Raw genomic sequence first — 15613 nt, forward strand, 5'->3', positions numbered from 1 at the left:
GTTGTAGGGTTTCCTGCCTAAGCAGGGGGTTGGACTAGAAGACCTCCAAGGTCCTTTCCATCTCTGTTATTTTATTATTCTGTTAAGAAGCAATGGGTGGAAACTAATCAAGGAGAGAAGCAACTTAGAAATAGGGAGAAATTTCCTGACAGTGAGAACAATTAATCAGTGGAACAGAAGTTGCCTCCAGAAGTTGTGAATGCTCCAACACTGGAAGTTTTTAAGAAGAGATTGGACAACAATTTGTATGAAATGATACGGGGTTTCGTGCCTGAGCTGGGGGTTGGACTAGATGACCTCCCTTCCAACTCTGTTGTTGTTATTACTACTATTAAATCCATGGATGTCACCATTTCTAGTCAAGGGGAATGGTAGTAACCAAACTACCGTTTGGAGAAGAAGGATATTGGCGGTGGCAAAAGATCTTCACTCACATTTCTGATTTCTCCCTGATTTGGGCTAGGTTAGATCTAACTCAGTCCAATCTTGCTGGGCAGAGGAGAAAATATCCCAAGAAATGACGAAGGAGGAACATTTTAAGCTTCGAGGAACGATAAGGAGGCCGTCAAGTTCAAGAAACAACGGATAGAAACTAACCAAGGAGAGAAGCAACTAAAGAGAAATTTCCTGTCCGTGAGAAGAATCAATTAGCCTCCGGAAGTTGTGAGTCCTCCATCACTGCATGCTTTTAAGAAGAGAATGGACGTCCATTTGTTTGAAATGGTAGAGGGTCTCCTGCTTGAGCAGGGGGTTGGACTAGAAGACCTCCAAGGTCCCTTCCAACTGATGATGATGAAACTTCCCTTGAATATAGCCAAACCTATAATTCTAGGACTAAGAAGGTTTCTGTGAAAGAACTGGATTCTGTAAGGAAGACTTGGGAAAACTATCCTGAGAATAATTTCATAACTGATAGTTGTTGATCATTGATCGTTCTAGGGTAAGCAAGGAAGAGCTCTCCTTAAACTGGAAGCATCTTCAATTAAAACTGTTGATCAGGATAGAGGGACTTGCCCTCCAGCTGGGAGGGAGAGAGAGAGAGAGAGAGAGGGAGAGGGAGAGGGAGGGAGGGAGGGAGAGAGAGAGAGAGAGAGAGAGAGAGAGGGAGAGAGAGAGAGAGAGATTTTCTCCTAAAGTTAAGATTTGCAAGGAAGATCCTTCCCGCATCCAGGTAAAACCGCTCTGAAGAAACCAGAGGCTTCCCCTGCGTCTCTCTGGGAAAACCCAATGATCGTCTCCAAACTGAACCCAGAGGTTTTGTTTTTTTTTTAATTAAAAAAAAAGATACCACCAGAAGAAAGAATTTGGCCCAAAATGTACATGGCTGAGGGATCTATTTGTTGACAACCAACCTTCTACCTGCGCAAAACACCACTTATTGCCTTTTCGGCAATGGTCAAATGACACAGCAGAAGTGTCTATCCCCAGGGGCTGAATTCTACCCAGACCAGATCAAAAGCTGCAGTTTAAAAGTAAAAAAAGAAAAACAAAAAACTGCCCAGCTTCCAAATCTCAGTTTCTCATAAACCAGTTTATTCTCTAATCCCTTTCCCTTTCCATCCTGTCTGAAACCAGGACCTTTCCTTCCCCCACCTCAACCATCACCTATCTGGCTCGGATCTCTCTCAAACATAAGTAGACCTCCTTGTGAGGTCTACTTTTGTTGTGGATTCGAGAGCAGCCTTTTAAAAAAACACAATAAAAAACACGATTATTTGCCCCCTTCTCTTCCTCCATCCTAGTCTCCCTCTTTCTCTCTGCTAGTATCTTTTCTCCCTGCTTCTCTCTCTTTCTCCTAGTCTCTCTCTTTCTTCCTCTCTGCTAGTATCTTTTCTCTCTCTTTTTCTCTCTGCTAGTATCTTTTCTCTCTCTTTTTCTCTCTGCTAGTATCTTTTCTCTCTCTCTCTCTCTTTTTCTCTCTGCTAGTATCTTTTCTCTCTCTCTCTCTCTTTTTCTCTCTGCTAGTATCTTTTCTCTCTCTTTTTCTCTCTGCTAGTATCTTTTCTCTCTCTTTTTCTCTCTGCTAGTATCTTTTCTCTCTCTCTCTCTCTTTTTCTCTCTGCTAGTATCTTTTCTCTCTTTTTCTCTCTGCTAGTATCTTTTCTCTCTCTTTTTCTCTCTGCTAGTATCTTTTCTCTCTCTCTCTCTCTTTTTCTCTCTGCTAGTATCTTTTCTCTCTCTTTTTCTCTCTGCTAGTATCTTTTCTCTCTCTTTTTCTCTCTGCTAGTATCTTTTCTCTCTCTCTCTCTCTTTTTCTCTCTGCTAGTATCTTTTCTCTCTCTCTCTCTTTCTCTCTGCTGGTATCTTTTCTCTCTCTCTCTTTCTTTTTCTCTCTGCTGGTATCTTTTCTCTCTGCTTCTGTCTTTCTCCTAGTCTCTCTCTTTCTTCCTCTCTGCTAGTATCTTTTCTCTCTCTCTCTTTCTTTTTCTCTCTGCTGGTATCTTTTCTCTCTCTCTCTTTCTTTTTCTCTCTGCTGGTATCTTTTCTCTCTCCCAGTCAATCACTCTCCCCTAGTCTCTCTTTCTTTCTCTCTGCTTGTTATCTTTTTTCTCTCTCTCTCTCCCTTTCCCCCCTCCCCCCCCAAGAGAAAGGGTTGTTTTCTCTTGGATACCAACGACTATAGCAACAACTCTGCTATTTAAGGGGGGGGGAAACACCCAAAATAAGGCTGAGCAAAGAAGGGTAGTGAGTTCCAGTCTGTCTTTCTGCTCTCTGCGTATGCTCCCCACCGCTGGGAACTTGTCAAAACAGGGCTTGCCTTTTTTGTGTTGAAAATCGAGCCGCGATGAACTTTTAGCAACAATTTGATCCCGGGGTTGAGATTGCTAAACCCCCCTCGAGAGGGTCTCCGGGATGCAATCAAATAAGGTAGGGACAGAGGAAAGAAAGAAATAGAATTTTAAGCTTGCAAAACATGGGCTGGGGGAAGAGCTAGGATTGATCCATAAACAGACAGACAGACAGACAGACAGACAGACAGACAGACAGACAGACAGAGAGAGAGAGAGAGAGAGAGAGAGAGAGAGAGAGAGAGAGAGAGAGAGAGAGAGAGAGAGAGCTTTCTCGGTCTCCCTTCCCTTTGAAAGTAGAAAAAGCTGTACTTACAGCGAGCTCCAAACTCCGCTAACACACCTGGGAAGTAAGGCAAGCAGCGATCCTTTCTCCGCCTTCTCCTGGGCTGGCACCAAGAACCCGCGACGTCGCCTTTTTATACCAGCAAGGTTAGCCCCATTCATTCATCGCAGGCACCAGAAAGCAGCCCTCGATTCTCAAGCCCGCCGCAACGGTGCCGTAATCCTCCTAAGACGGGGAGCCGCCGCTTTTTCTGGCCGCCTGGCGCAACACCAACACACCGACACACGCACCCGCAGAGGAACGCGCGCAGGTCTGGCTTGGCTGCCCTGCAGGAAAGGGACGGAGGCTGCTGACGGGCTGCAACGGTGGATCCGGGAGAGGGGTGGTGGTCTTGGGTGGGTTTGTTCCCGACTTCATTTGCTTTCTCACGCACGTAAAGACAGAGTCGTCTCCCCGGGCGTGTGTGTGTGGGGGGGGGGGTTATGAGTGAGTCTCTCTCTCTCTCTCTCTCTCTCTCTCTCTCTCTCTCTCTCTCTCTTAGTCGCTCTCTCCCTACACTACATTTCTTTCTTTCTTTCTCTCCCTCCTTGTTTCTCTCCCTCCCTCCCTCTCTCTCTCTCTGCTGGTCACTCTCTCTCCTACTATTACATCTATCTATCTATCTATCTATCTATCTATCTATCTATCTATCTATCTATCTATCTATCTATATCCCCCTCTCCCTCTCTCTCCTTCTCTCTCTCTCTCTCTCTCTGCTACTTTCTCCTAGTATATCTCTCTCTCTGCTAGTCTCTCTTTCTTAGTCTCTCTCTCGCCTACTATTACATCTTTCTCTTTCTCTCTCTCTCTGCTAGTCTCTCTCTGTTAGTCTCTCTCTCTCTCTCTCTCCCCCTCCCTGTCTGTCTGATCAGATCATAAGCCTTAAAAAAAGATTAGACAAAGAGAGATCTGTTTAATGAACTTGGTTAATCCTCCTCCTCCTCTCCTTTTATATATATGTGTGTGTGTAGCATATAAATTGGTTTTCTTTCTGATCTTTCCATAGAGAGTGTCAGTTTCCAAAATGTGTTTAGGTTGGGGGGGGGAGGTGTTTCTTGTTTTGTTTTGTTGTTTTTGTTTTTCAGATCCTTGTGTAACACTTGCTCCCTTCCTCCAGTTTGCTGCGCTCGGCACGGCTGGTGTAATTCATTTTAGATTTAGTCTGTGGCTGTCTGATTAGGCCGGAGGGTTTGATTTTGGCCTCTGCTGAGAGCCAAGCACGAAAGTTGTTCTGATTATCTGGCAGGATGGAACCTCTGTTCGGGTATGGAGAGGTAACCCTCTTCGCATGTATGGCTTTTCAATCAGAATTTCATTTTGGGGATTGGGGGGGGGGAGGCTCAGAGGAGATGACCCTGTTCACAATTCAGGTTGCTGGCATTGGTGGTATCATGTAACAGAGCCTCTGAGCACATGCAGAGAGCTTTCGCGTGTCTGAAAGCAATGTTATCAATTCATTTTATTCCTGGTTGGTTCAGGCATGGAGGGAGTGGCTTGGATTTATGTATTACTTTACTAAAGACAGCGAATATGTTTAATATCCCTTCCTCCTGTGATTATCCCCACAACAACAACCCTGTGAGGTGGGTTGGGCTAAGAGAAATTCACAGGCCCAAAGTCACCCAGCCAGCTTTTATGCCTAAGGCGGGACTAGAACTCACCGTCTCCTGGTGATTGGCCCAAAGTGATCCAGCCAGTTTTCATGCCTATGGCGGGACTAGAACTCACCATCTCCCAGTCATTGGCCCAAAGTCATCCAGTCAGCTTCCATGCCTAAGGCGGGTCTAGAACTCAGTGTCTCCTGGTGATTGGCCCAAAGTCACCCAGCCAGCTTTTATGCCGAAGGCACGACTGGAACTCACCATCTCCTGATTTCTAGGCCTGTACCTCTGTGGTGGGATTCAAATAATTGGACAACCGGTTCTCTTCCCTAATGATTTCTTCCAACAACCAGTTCACCAAACTGCTCAGAAAGTTAACAACGGGTTCTCCCCAAGTGGTGCGAACTGGTTGAATCCCACCACTGCTTCACCTAAACCACTGCACCAAACTGGCTCCAACTTTTAGAAAATAGAAAATGGAACAGAAAATAAAAGAGAATAGAATAGAAGAATAGAATAGAATATAGAAAATAGAAAATAGAATAGAAAGAATGCAGAATAGAACAGAATGAAAACAAGAAAATAGAATAGAAAATAAAAGAGAATAAAATAGAATAGAAAGAATGCAGAATAGAATAAAAAATAGAAAATAGGAAGGGAAGGAAGGAAGGAGAGAAAAGAAAGGGAGGGATGGAGAAAGCAGGGAAGAAAGAAATGAAGGAAAAAGGGAGGGAAGGGAGGAAGAGAGGAAGGAAGGAAGGAGAGAGAAAAGAAAGAGATGGAGGAAGCAGAGAGGGAAGAAAGAAATGAAGGAAGAAAAGGAGGAAGGAGGGAAGGAGAGAGAAAAGAAAGGGAGGGAAGGAGAGGGGAGAAAGAAATGAAGGGAAGGAACGAGGAAAGGAAGGAGAGAAAAAAGTGAGGGATGGAGGAAGCAGAGAGGGAACAAAGAAAGGGAGAAAGGGAGGGAGGGAAGGAGAGAAAAGAAAGGGAAGGAAGGAGAGAGGAAAGAAAGAAATGGAGGGAGGGAAGGAAGGGAGGAGAGAAAAAAGGGAGGGAAGGAAGGAAGCAAGGAAAGGGAAAGAAAGGGATGGAGGCAGGAATGAGAAGGGGAAGAAAAAAAATGAAGGGAGGAAGGAAAGGAGGGAAGGAAGGAGAGAGAAAAAAGGAGGGGATGGCAAGAAGGAGGAAGAGACGGAAGAAAGAAATGAAGAGAAGGAGGAAGGAAGGGAGGAAGAGGTCTCAAATCTTATGTACAATAATAAGTTGCATCAAAAACCTCCTTTATTGTGATGTTTGGTCAATCGTGGGAGCTCCTTAGAACCCTTAGGATTCCTCTTTCAGAATTAGCTGCCTGATAACAGCCGCCTCACAAGAGTCATCAAAGACTGATGCGCCACTTCCAGTAAGACTCTTTCGCTGAGGCGTTTTATCAGTGGGTAGCCGGGGGGGAGGGAGGGGGGCCCTTTATGCTTGTTCCATCGCCTTTCCAGAGTCAGTCGCTTCCTACAAAGATGGATCCCCTCAGGATCGGGAGAATCCTCATTTTTTTCCGTATCGAGATCCAACTTTAAACTGCCGGAAGGAAAGCAGTACCTCCATTTTTGGCAGTTTAAGGGTAAAAGACCAGGGGAAGCCGGTCAGAAGACTGGATGGCACATTCCCCAACCTGGCCAAGGCGGGTGGCGAGCAGGGGGAAGCCCGGGGCAAGGCCGAAGCCAGGGAATGGCACCAGGGGCGAAATCCAGCAGGTTCTGACAGGTTCTGGAGAATCGGTAGCGGAAATTTTGAGTAGTTCGGAGAACCGGCAAATGCCACCTCTGGCTGGCCCCAGAGTGGGGTGGGAATGGAGATTTTGCAGTATCCTTCCCCTGCCATGCCCACCAAGCCACGCCCGCCAAGCCACACCACGCCCACCAAGCCACGCCCACAGAACCGGCAGGGAAAAAAATTGAATTTCGCCACCAAATGGCACATTCTTCAACCTGGCAGAGGCGGAGAGCGAATGGGCGGAGGCTCCAGAGCAAAGCCAGAGCTGGGGAATAGCGTGTCCCTGGGCCCCGTCCCGAGGCGAAGGGCGAGCTGACGGCATGCTTACCTTTGGTGAGCAGAACAGGTGAGGCACGGAGATTAGCTGATGAAAGGAAGATAATATACAGGGTGGGGTGGGGTGGGTGGGGCGAGGCTAGCCAGTGGTCGATTTTACCAGTTCTCCGAACTGTGCAAAATCATAACAACCGGTTCGCCCGAACCGATCCGAATCGGCTGAATCCCACCCCTGGAGCAGTGCAAAGATTCGCTGGGTGAAGGGAAACAGCTCCATCCAGCAAGTTTCCGGAACGCTAAGAGGAAAACTTTGCTGGTTGCAATCGAAGGATTCCCTCCAAACATAGGTGGTCCTCGTTTTATGACCACAATTGAGCCCCACATTTCCATTGCTAAGAGAGACAGTTGTTAAGTGAGTTTGTGCCCCATGTTGCGACCTCGGTGGCCACCATGGCTAAGGGAATCGCTGCGGCTGTTCAATTGGTAACACGGTTGTTAAGTGAATCAGGCTTCCTCCTTGGCTATGCTTGTCAGGAGGTCGCAGAAGGGAATCATAAGACCCCGGGATGCCGCAACTGTCATAAATACATAACAGCGTTCCAATATTTGAGAGGCTGCCACAAAGAAGAGGGGGGTCAACTTATTCTCCAAAGCATCAGAAGGCAGGACGAGAAACAAGGGATAGAAACTATATCAAGGAGACAAGCAACCTGGGACTAAGGAGAAACTTCCTAAACTTCCTAATTATCCAGGGGAACAGCTTGCCACCAGATGTTGTGGGTGCTCCATCAGTGGAAGTTTTCAAGAAGAGACGGGACAGCCATTTGCCTCAAATTGTATACTGCATTCAGCTTTGGTAGCCACGATGTAGAAAAGATGTGGAGACTTTGGAAAGAGTGCAGAGAAGAGCAACAAAGAGGATTAGGGGACTGGAGACTAAAACATATGAAGAACGGTTGCAGGAACTGGGTATGTCTAGCTTAAGAGAAAGAAGGACTAGGGGAGACATGATAGCAGTCTTCCAATATCTCAGGGGTTGCCACAAAGAAGAGGGAGTCAAACTATTCTCCAAAGCACCCGAAGGCAGGACAAGAAGCAATGGGTGGAAACTAATCAAGGAGAGAAGCAACTTAGAACTGAGGAGATACTTCCTGGCAGTTAGAACAATTAATCAGTGGAACAGCTTGCCTCCAGAAGTTGTGAATGCCCCAACACTGGAAGTCTTTAAGAAGATGTTGGATAGCCATTTGTCTGAAACGGTATAGGGCTTCCTGCCTAGGGAGGGGGTTGGACTAGAAGACCTCCAAGGTCCCTCCACACTCTGCTATTGTATTGTATTGTATTGTATGGGGTTTCCTGCTTGAACAGGTGGTTGGACTAGAAGACCTCCAAGGTCCCTTCCGACTCTTCTGTTATTCTGTTTTTCTGTGCTGTTATACCTCTCAGTGTCTGAATTTTGATCATACAACTGTGGGGATACTGTAATGTTTGTAAGTGTGAAAAATGGTTGTAAATAACTTTTTTTTCCAATGCCACTGTTAACTTTGACCGGTCACTTGGTAAGGCCACACTTGGAATCCTGCATCTAGTTTTGGTCGCCACGATGTAAAAAAGATGTTGAGATTCTAGAAAGAGTGCAGAGAAGAGCAACAAAGAGGATTAGGGGACTGGAGGTGAAAACATATGAAGAACGGTTGCAGGAACTGGGTATGTCTAGTTTAATGAAAAGAAGGACTAGGGGAGACATGATAGCAGTCTTCCAATATCTCAGGGGTTGCCACAAAGAAGAGGGAGTCAAACTATTCTCCAAAGCACCCGAAGGCAGGACAAGAAGCAATGGGTGGAAACTAATCAAGGAGAGAAGCAACTTAGAACTGAGGAGATACTTCCTGGCAGTTAGGACAATTAATCAGTGGAACAGAAGTTGCCTCCAGAAGTTGTGAATGCTCCAACACTGAAAGTCTTTAAGAAGATGTTGGATAGCCATTTGTCTGAAACGGTATAGGGTTTCCTGTCTAATCGGGGCTGGACTAGAAGACCTTTAAGGTCCCTTCCAACTCTGTTATTCTATTCTATTCTATTCTATTCTAACTAAATCAATGGTTGCAAGGGAAGGATTACCTGTATCTTTGGTCTGCACATAATGCGTTTGTCTGCACATTCCCTGCTCAAAGTTTACCGTGGATGATGTCTTTTTCTGTACCTGAACGAGAGCCAGAAAAGGTGTGTGAATCTCAGTGACATCACACTATGGCACTCACTCCATAGGCGTCAACTTGGACCTGTCTCATTTTGACTTCGAGAAGCTTTTTCTACATAGTCCTTTGGCCCACTGCTCCGAGCCTCTAAGGCTGTGAGCAAACACCGGGCTGGGCTTTGCCTGTGCTTACACGGATTAGCGATTTTAGGGTTGTGTCATTACGTTTCCTTGTTGGCCGAGGTTCAGAATCCAGCTAGATGATCTTGTGGATTAATTTATTTTCCTTTTTGGAACGTCGTTCTGGGGAAGGGATTTCATGGTTTCAGGCAGACGTGGCAGATGAAGTTAGGTTAAGGTTCCCCTCACACATAGGTGGGAGTCGTTCCCGACTCTAGGGGGCGGTGCTCATCTCCGTTTCAAAGCCGAAGAGACAGCGCTGTCCGAAGACGTCTCCGTGGTCATGTGGCTGGCATGACTAAATGCCTAAGGTGCACGGAACGCTGTTACCTTCCCACCAAAGGTGGTTCCTATTTTTCTACTTGCATGTTTTACGTGCTTTCGAATTGCTAGGTTGGCAGAAGCTCAGACAAGTAACGGGAGCTCACTCCGTTACGCGACGCTAAAGATTCGAACCGCCGAACTGCCGACCTTACTGATCTTAGCCACTGAGCCACGACGTCCCACTAATGAATGAAGTTATATGACATCTAATGTGTGAGATTCGGGGGAACAAAATGGCGGTAGAGGTTAGGCCTCAGGCTTTGGAGCACCTCAGTGTTATCTGGTTGGTTGTGATGAGGAACAACATGTTGGACTAATATCCATCCTGGCCTGACCCTAGAAGGGTTTTTTTAACAGATTAACAGAGTTGGAAGGGAACTTGTAGGTCATCTAGACCAACCCTCCCCCCAAACTGGAGACCCTACATCATTGCTGAGAGATGACAGTCCAGTCTCTTCTTGAAAGCTTCTAATGATGAAGCCCCCACAACTTCCGAAGGCAACTTCTGTTCCATGGGTTGATTGTTCTCACTGTCAGAAAGTTCCTTCTTATTTCTAGGTTGAATCTCTCCTTGGTCAGTTTCCATCCATTATTCCTTGTCTGGCCTTCCGGTGCTTTGGAAAATAGGTTGTTTCCCTGCTGTCTGTGGCAGCCCCTGAGATATTGGAAGACTGCCATCCTGTCTCCCCTGCAGTGGCGTAGCGTGGGTTGTCAGCACCCGGGGCAAGGCAAGTAATTTGCGCCCCCTAAAGCGAGGGCGGCCCGACTGCAGCTGCCCCTGGGTCGGCATCAGTCAAGTGAGGCTCTCCATGCTGGCCTCCTGCCTTCCTCCCGAGGAGGAGCTCGAAGGGCAGCGGGAAAAGGCTCGACTGAAGGGAAGCAGGTGTCGCGGGGGTGGGAGGCGCACCGGGGGCTTCGGGAAGGCGCCGGCTTCCCGGGGCGCTCCAGGCGGAGCGGGAGGACGCGGTGGCGTTGCAGCGGCGGGCAGACGGAGCGCAGCGCCGCTCTCCTTCGGCTCCGCCTGGAGTGCCCCGGGAAGCCGGCGCCTTCCCGAAGCCCCCGGTGCGCCTCCCACCCCCGCGGCACCTGCTTCCCTTCAGTCGAGCCTTTTCCCGCTGCCCTTCGAGCTCCTCCTCGGGAGGAAAGAGACGGCCACAGTCCGGCAAAGGGCGGCGCAGGGCGAGTCAGGGCGCCCCCCCAGATGTTGCGCCCGGTGCGGCCGGCCCCCCCTGCACCCCCCACGCTACGCCACTGCTCCCCTGGTCCTTCTCTTCACTAGACTAGCCATGCACAGTTCCTGCAACCATTCCTCGTATGTTTTAGTCTCCCTCATCATCTTAGTTTCTCTTCTCTGCACTCTTTCTAGACTTACAATCTTAACTATTTACAGTACAGGTAGTCCTTGACTTACAACCACAACTGAGCCCAACATTTCTGTTGTTAAGTGAAATTTGCCCCCTTTTACGACCTTCCTTGCCAGACGTCTTAAGTGAACCACAGCAGCTGTTAAGTTCTAGCATGGTTGTTAAGTGAATCTGGCTTCTCCCTTGACTCTTGGACTGTCCGAAGGTTGTAAGAGGGGATCATGTGACCCCCCAAGACCCTTCAACCACCATCAATACGAACCAGTTGTGCCAAGCGGCCAAATTTTGATCACGTGACCACGGGGATGTTGCGACGGTCCTAAGTGTGAAAACAGTCATAAATCACTTTTTGTTCAGTGCCCTTCTAGCTTCAAATGGTCACTAAACAAACTGCCGTATTGGTTTATATAGGCAGTCCTCGATTTACAAGCAGAATCGGGACCTGAATGTCCATCGCTAAGCAAGGCAGTTGTGAAGTGTCTTTCTGGCCAAAGTTGTTAAGTGAAACACTACAGCTGCTCAATCAGTGATGGAGATCCTTTTTCTTACGGCGTGCCAAAATTGCACGTGTGCGTTCTATCACACAGATATGTGTGTGCCCACACCAATTCAATTCTCCCCATCCACTTGCGCATGCACGTGTGACACCACCACCACCCCCATGCATGCACACATCACCCCTCCCCAGACTTCAGAGACTTTCCTGAAGGCTGGGGAGGGTGAAAATTGCCTCCACCCCCACAAGGCCCTCTGGAAACCGGGAATGGATTGTAAGGTTCTACATTTAGGCAGAAAAACGAAATGCACAGGTACAGTATAGGTGGTACATTGCTCAATAGTAGTAACTGTGAAAGGGATCTTGGAGTCCTAGTGGACAACCATTTAAATACAAGCCATCCGTGTGCAGCAGCTGCCAAAAAAGCCAACACAGTTCTAGGCTGCATCAACAGAGGGATAGAATCAAGATCACGTGAAGGGTTAACACCACTTTATAAGGCCTTGGTAAGGCCACACTTGGAATACTGCATTCAGTTCTGGTCGCCACGATGTAAAAAAGATGTGGAGACTCTAGAAAGAGTGCAGAGAAGAGCAACAAAGAGGATTAGGGGACTGGAGACTAAAACATATGAAGAACGGTTGCAGGAACTGGGTATGTCTAGTTTAATAGAAAGAAGGACTAGGGGAGACATGATAGCAGTGTTCCAATATCTCAGGGGTTGCCACAAAGAAGAGGGAGTCAAACTATTCTCCAAGGCACCTGAGGGTAGAACAAGAAGCAATGGGTGGAAACTAATCAAGGAGAGAAGCCACTTAGAACTGAGGAGAAATTTCCTGACAGTGAGAATAATTAATCAGTGGAACAGAAGTTGCCTCCAGAAGTTGTGAATGCCCCAACACTGGAAGTCTTTAAGAAGATGTTGGATAACCATTTGTCTGAAACGGTATAGGGTTTCCTGCCTATGCAGGGGTTGGACTAGAAGACCTCCAAGGTCCCTTCCAACTGTACTATTGTATTGTTCCTGAATTTCCAGTTGGCCTGTTGGGGCCGTTTTTCAATATCCCCAGCCTCTGGAGCCTAGGGGAAGGCAAACACGGCTTTTTCCAGCCCTCCGAAAGGGCAAAAAATTAGCTGCCCAGCACCTGCGCACCAGAACTGACGGTTGGCGTGCCGGCAAATATTGCTCCGCATCCCACAGGTATGCCATCACAGGTATAGTGCAATATTAATGCATTATCAGCTTTTCAGTTTTAATTGTACAGAATGTAAAGGATGCATGTTTGTGTTTATAATGGTTATAATGTACACTGAAGACGGCATTAGATTTCGTTGTACGATGTGAATGACAGTAAAGTACACTAAACTAAACAGAGATGTCCTCCAGAGGTTGTGGGTGCTTCATCAATGGAGGTATTTAAGAAGAAAGCGGACAGTCACTTGTCCGAAATGGTATAGGGCCGTGATAGCGAACCTATGGCATGCATGCCAGAGGTGGCACGCGGAGCTGGCTGTTCTTCTGGTTTCAGTGAAGAGATGGGATAGCGAGCCTTTTCGGCACTGAGTGCCCGAACCGCAATTCATGTGCGTGCCGGAGTTCCGGAAACCCTGGCCCGTTGGTCTTTGCGGGTGCCGGAATACCGGAAAACGGCCTGAAAATACCTCATTTTTCGGAGTATAAGACGGAGTTTTTCCCCTCAAAAAAGAGGCTGAAAATCTGGGTGCGTCTTATACATTGAATACAGCATTTTTTGCCTCACGAAACCCCGCCCCCTTCACCAAAATGGCTGTGCATAGCCTTTAGGAGGCTTTCAGAGTGCTCCTGGGGGCTGGGGAGGGCAGAAGTGAGCGAAAAACAGCCAGTTTTTCGCTCAATTTCGCCCCCCCCAAGCCCCGAGGAGCACTCTATAAGCCTCATAAAGGCTATCCATGCTCTTTTGGGTGGGGGGCGGTGTGGGAACCGGGCCCATTTTCACGAAAAGCAGGCCGTTTTTGCAGAGTGCAAAAACTTCATTTTTTAAATTTGCCTCTTCAAAACCTTGGTGCGTCTTATACTCCGGTGCGTCTTACACTCTGAAAAATACGGTAGCCCGAGAAATGGCCAAAAATGGTCTAAAAAATCCTGAAAAAATGGCCTGAAAACAGTCCGAAAAATGGCCAGAAATGCCCCCCAAACAGACATGTGCATGCCGGCCAGCTGGTCTCTACGCATGTTCCAGTTTGGGCAGTCGGTGCCGAAAACATTTGCCATCACTGCTATAGGTTTTCCTGCCTGAGCAGGTAGCAGCTAGAAGACCTCCAAGGTGGCTTTCAGCTCTATTCGGATTGACTACCTGTCATCTTTCAAAATGCCTTGAGCCCTGAATGTTCTCCCAGGAAAGGGAGTTTTGCTGAGCCTGGGAAGAAGTGTTTTATTTATTGTTGATGGTTGCCTTTTTTTTCTCACTTTTGTTTTTTTCATCCTTCTCTCTCTCTGCCTTTTATTGTGATGTTGAGAATATTACCTGCCTTTATCACCCAGATTCATCTTGGCAAGAAGGCACTATCAATTAAACTAAAAAACAAACAAACCCTGAGTGTATTAAAACCACCAACTGCTCTGCTGAATCCTGGCTTCCAGGAGTATCTTAGGTCGGCAGCGTGCAGGAAATAGATGAGAAAAAGCAGTTTCAAACCTACAAAGACATTGAAAAAGGCAAAAAACTTCCAAGAGAATTAAGATGCAGGACATTTAATGGAGACGGGTAGTCCTCGACTTACGACCACAATTGAACCCAAAATTTACTGTATGTTGCTAAGTGAAACATTTGTTATATACCCTACTGACTTGTCGATGATTGGAACAGTGCTCAACTACACTTCAAGTTACAACAGGGATGGGTTCCTGCCAGTTCTAACCTCTTCTATAGAAGAGGTTCCACAAATTTACAGTGCCGTTTAGAACTGGTTCCAGCTCCCTCCCCCCCGCCCATCTGCCCATCATCAAGATGAAGAGCGAGAGGAGGAATTCTGGGAGTTGAAGTCCACAAGTCTTAAAGCTGTCAAGTTTGAACACCCCGGAGGTTTTTCTTCTAAAGGGTTAGGGGTGCGAGGGTCTTGTAACTTGACAGCTTTAAGACTTGCACACTTCAATGCCAGAGTTCCTGAGCCAATATGACTGGAGGAGGAATTCTGGGAGTTGAAGTCCACAAGTCTTAAAGCTGTCAAGTTTGAACACCCCTGGGTTTTTTTTTCTAAAGGGTTAGGGGGTGCAAGGGTCTTGTAACTTGACAGCTTTAAGACTTGCACGCTTCAATGCCAGAGTTCCTGAGCCAACATGAATGGAGGAAGAATTCTGGGAGTTGAAGTCCACAAGTCTTAAAGCTGTCAAGTTTGAACACCCCTGGGGTTTTTTTTCCAAAAGGGTTAGGGGTGCAAGGGTCTTGTAACTTGACAGCTTTAAGACTTGCGTGCTTCAAATGCCAGAGTTTCTGAGCCAACATTTTGGTTGCTAAGCAAGAGTGTTGTTAAGTGAGTTTCACCACATTTTACAAGTTGGCCATGCCCACCCAGTTATATGGTCAGCAAGCCACTCCCACCCAGTCACATGGCCAGCAAGCCACTCCCACAAAGCAGGCCACACCTACAGAAGAGGTTCTAAAAAATTTTGAAACCCACCACTGAGTTACAACCATTGGTTTAGTGACTGTGAAAGTCACAACAGCACTAGAAAAAGTGACTTGGGACTGGTCCTCGCACTTGCAACCGTCGCTGCATTCCCACAGCCATGTGATCAAAATGTGGGTGCTTGACACGCTGGCAACTGGCATGTATTCCACCACAAAGTCAAGGGGGGGGGGGAACTGGATTCACTTAAAGATCACATTATTCATTTAGCTCTGGGATGGCGAACCTGTGGCACCTGGAGCCATATTTGCTGGCACATCAGCTGTCAGCTCTGGCATGCATGCGCGTGCTTGGCCAGCTGATTTTTCGCCCTTCCACAGGGCCAGAGGAGGCCGTTTTTGCTCTCCCCAGGCTTCAGGAAAGCCTACAGAGGCTGGGGAGGGCAAAAAACGGCCCCAATGGGCCAACCAGAAGTTCGGGAACTATCCATTTCCAGCTTCTGGAGGCTGAGGGAGGCCATTTTTGCCCTCCCAGGTTTCAGGGTAGCCTCTGAAGCCTGGGGAGCGGTCGTGTGCGCATGCGCAGGTGGGCGGGGAGGATTGAATTAGTGTGGGCACACACGTGCGTGTGTTAGCATGCATGCACCCACAATCTTGGCACGTCATAAGAAAAAAGTTTACTGACCTAC

At 47.5% G+C, this 15613-nt stretch overlaps 1 protein-coding gene across 2 annotated transcripts in view; it reads right to left on the reverse strand.

Moving 5' to 3' along the window:
* The window catches only part of C2CD4C (C2 calcium dependent domain containing 4C), a 30235-nt gene extending 26974 nt beyond the window's left edge, over window positions 1-3261 (reverse strand). The window contains exon 1 of one of the 2 annotated variants that reach the window (XM_081959620.1): window positions 3106-3261. In XM_081959620.1, the coding sequence (XP_081815746.1) occupies window positions 3106-3236 (131 nt within the window). In that variant the 5' untranslated portion in view covers window positions 3237-3261. The remainder of the gene's footprint in view (window positions 1-3105) is intronic. The other variant, XM_081959619.1, reaches the window with a different exon arrangement.
* Window positions 3262-15613: the final 12352 nt, after the last annotated feature.

Source organism: Natrix helvetica (assembly GCF_964273705.1).
Source record: "Natrix helvetica genome assembly, chromosome: 1".
Taxonomy (NCBI): Eukaryota; Metazoa; Chordata; class Lepidosauria; order Squamata; family Natricidae; genus Natrix; species Natrix helvetica.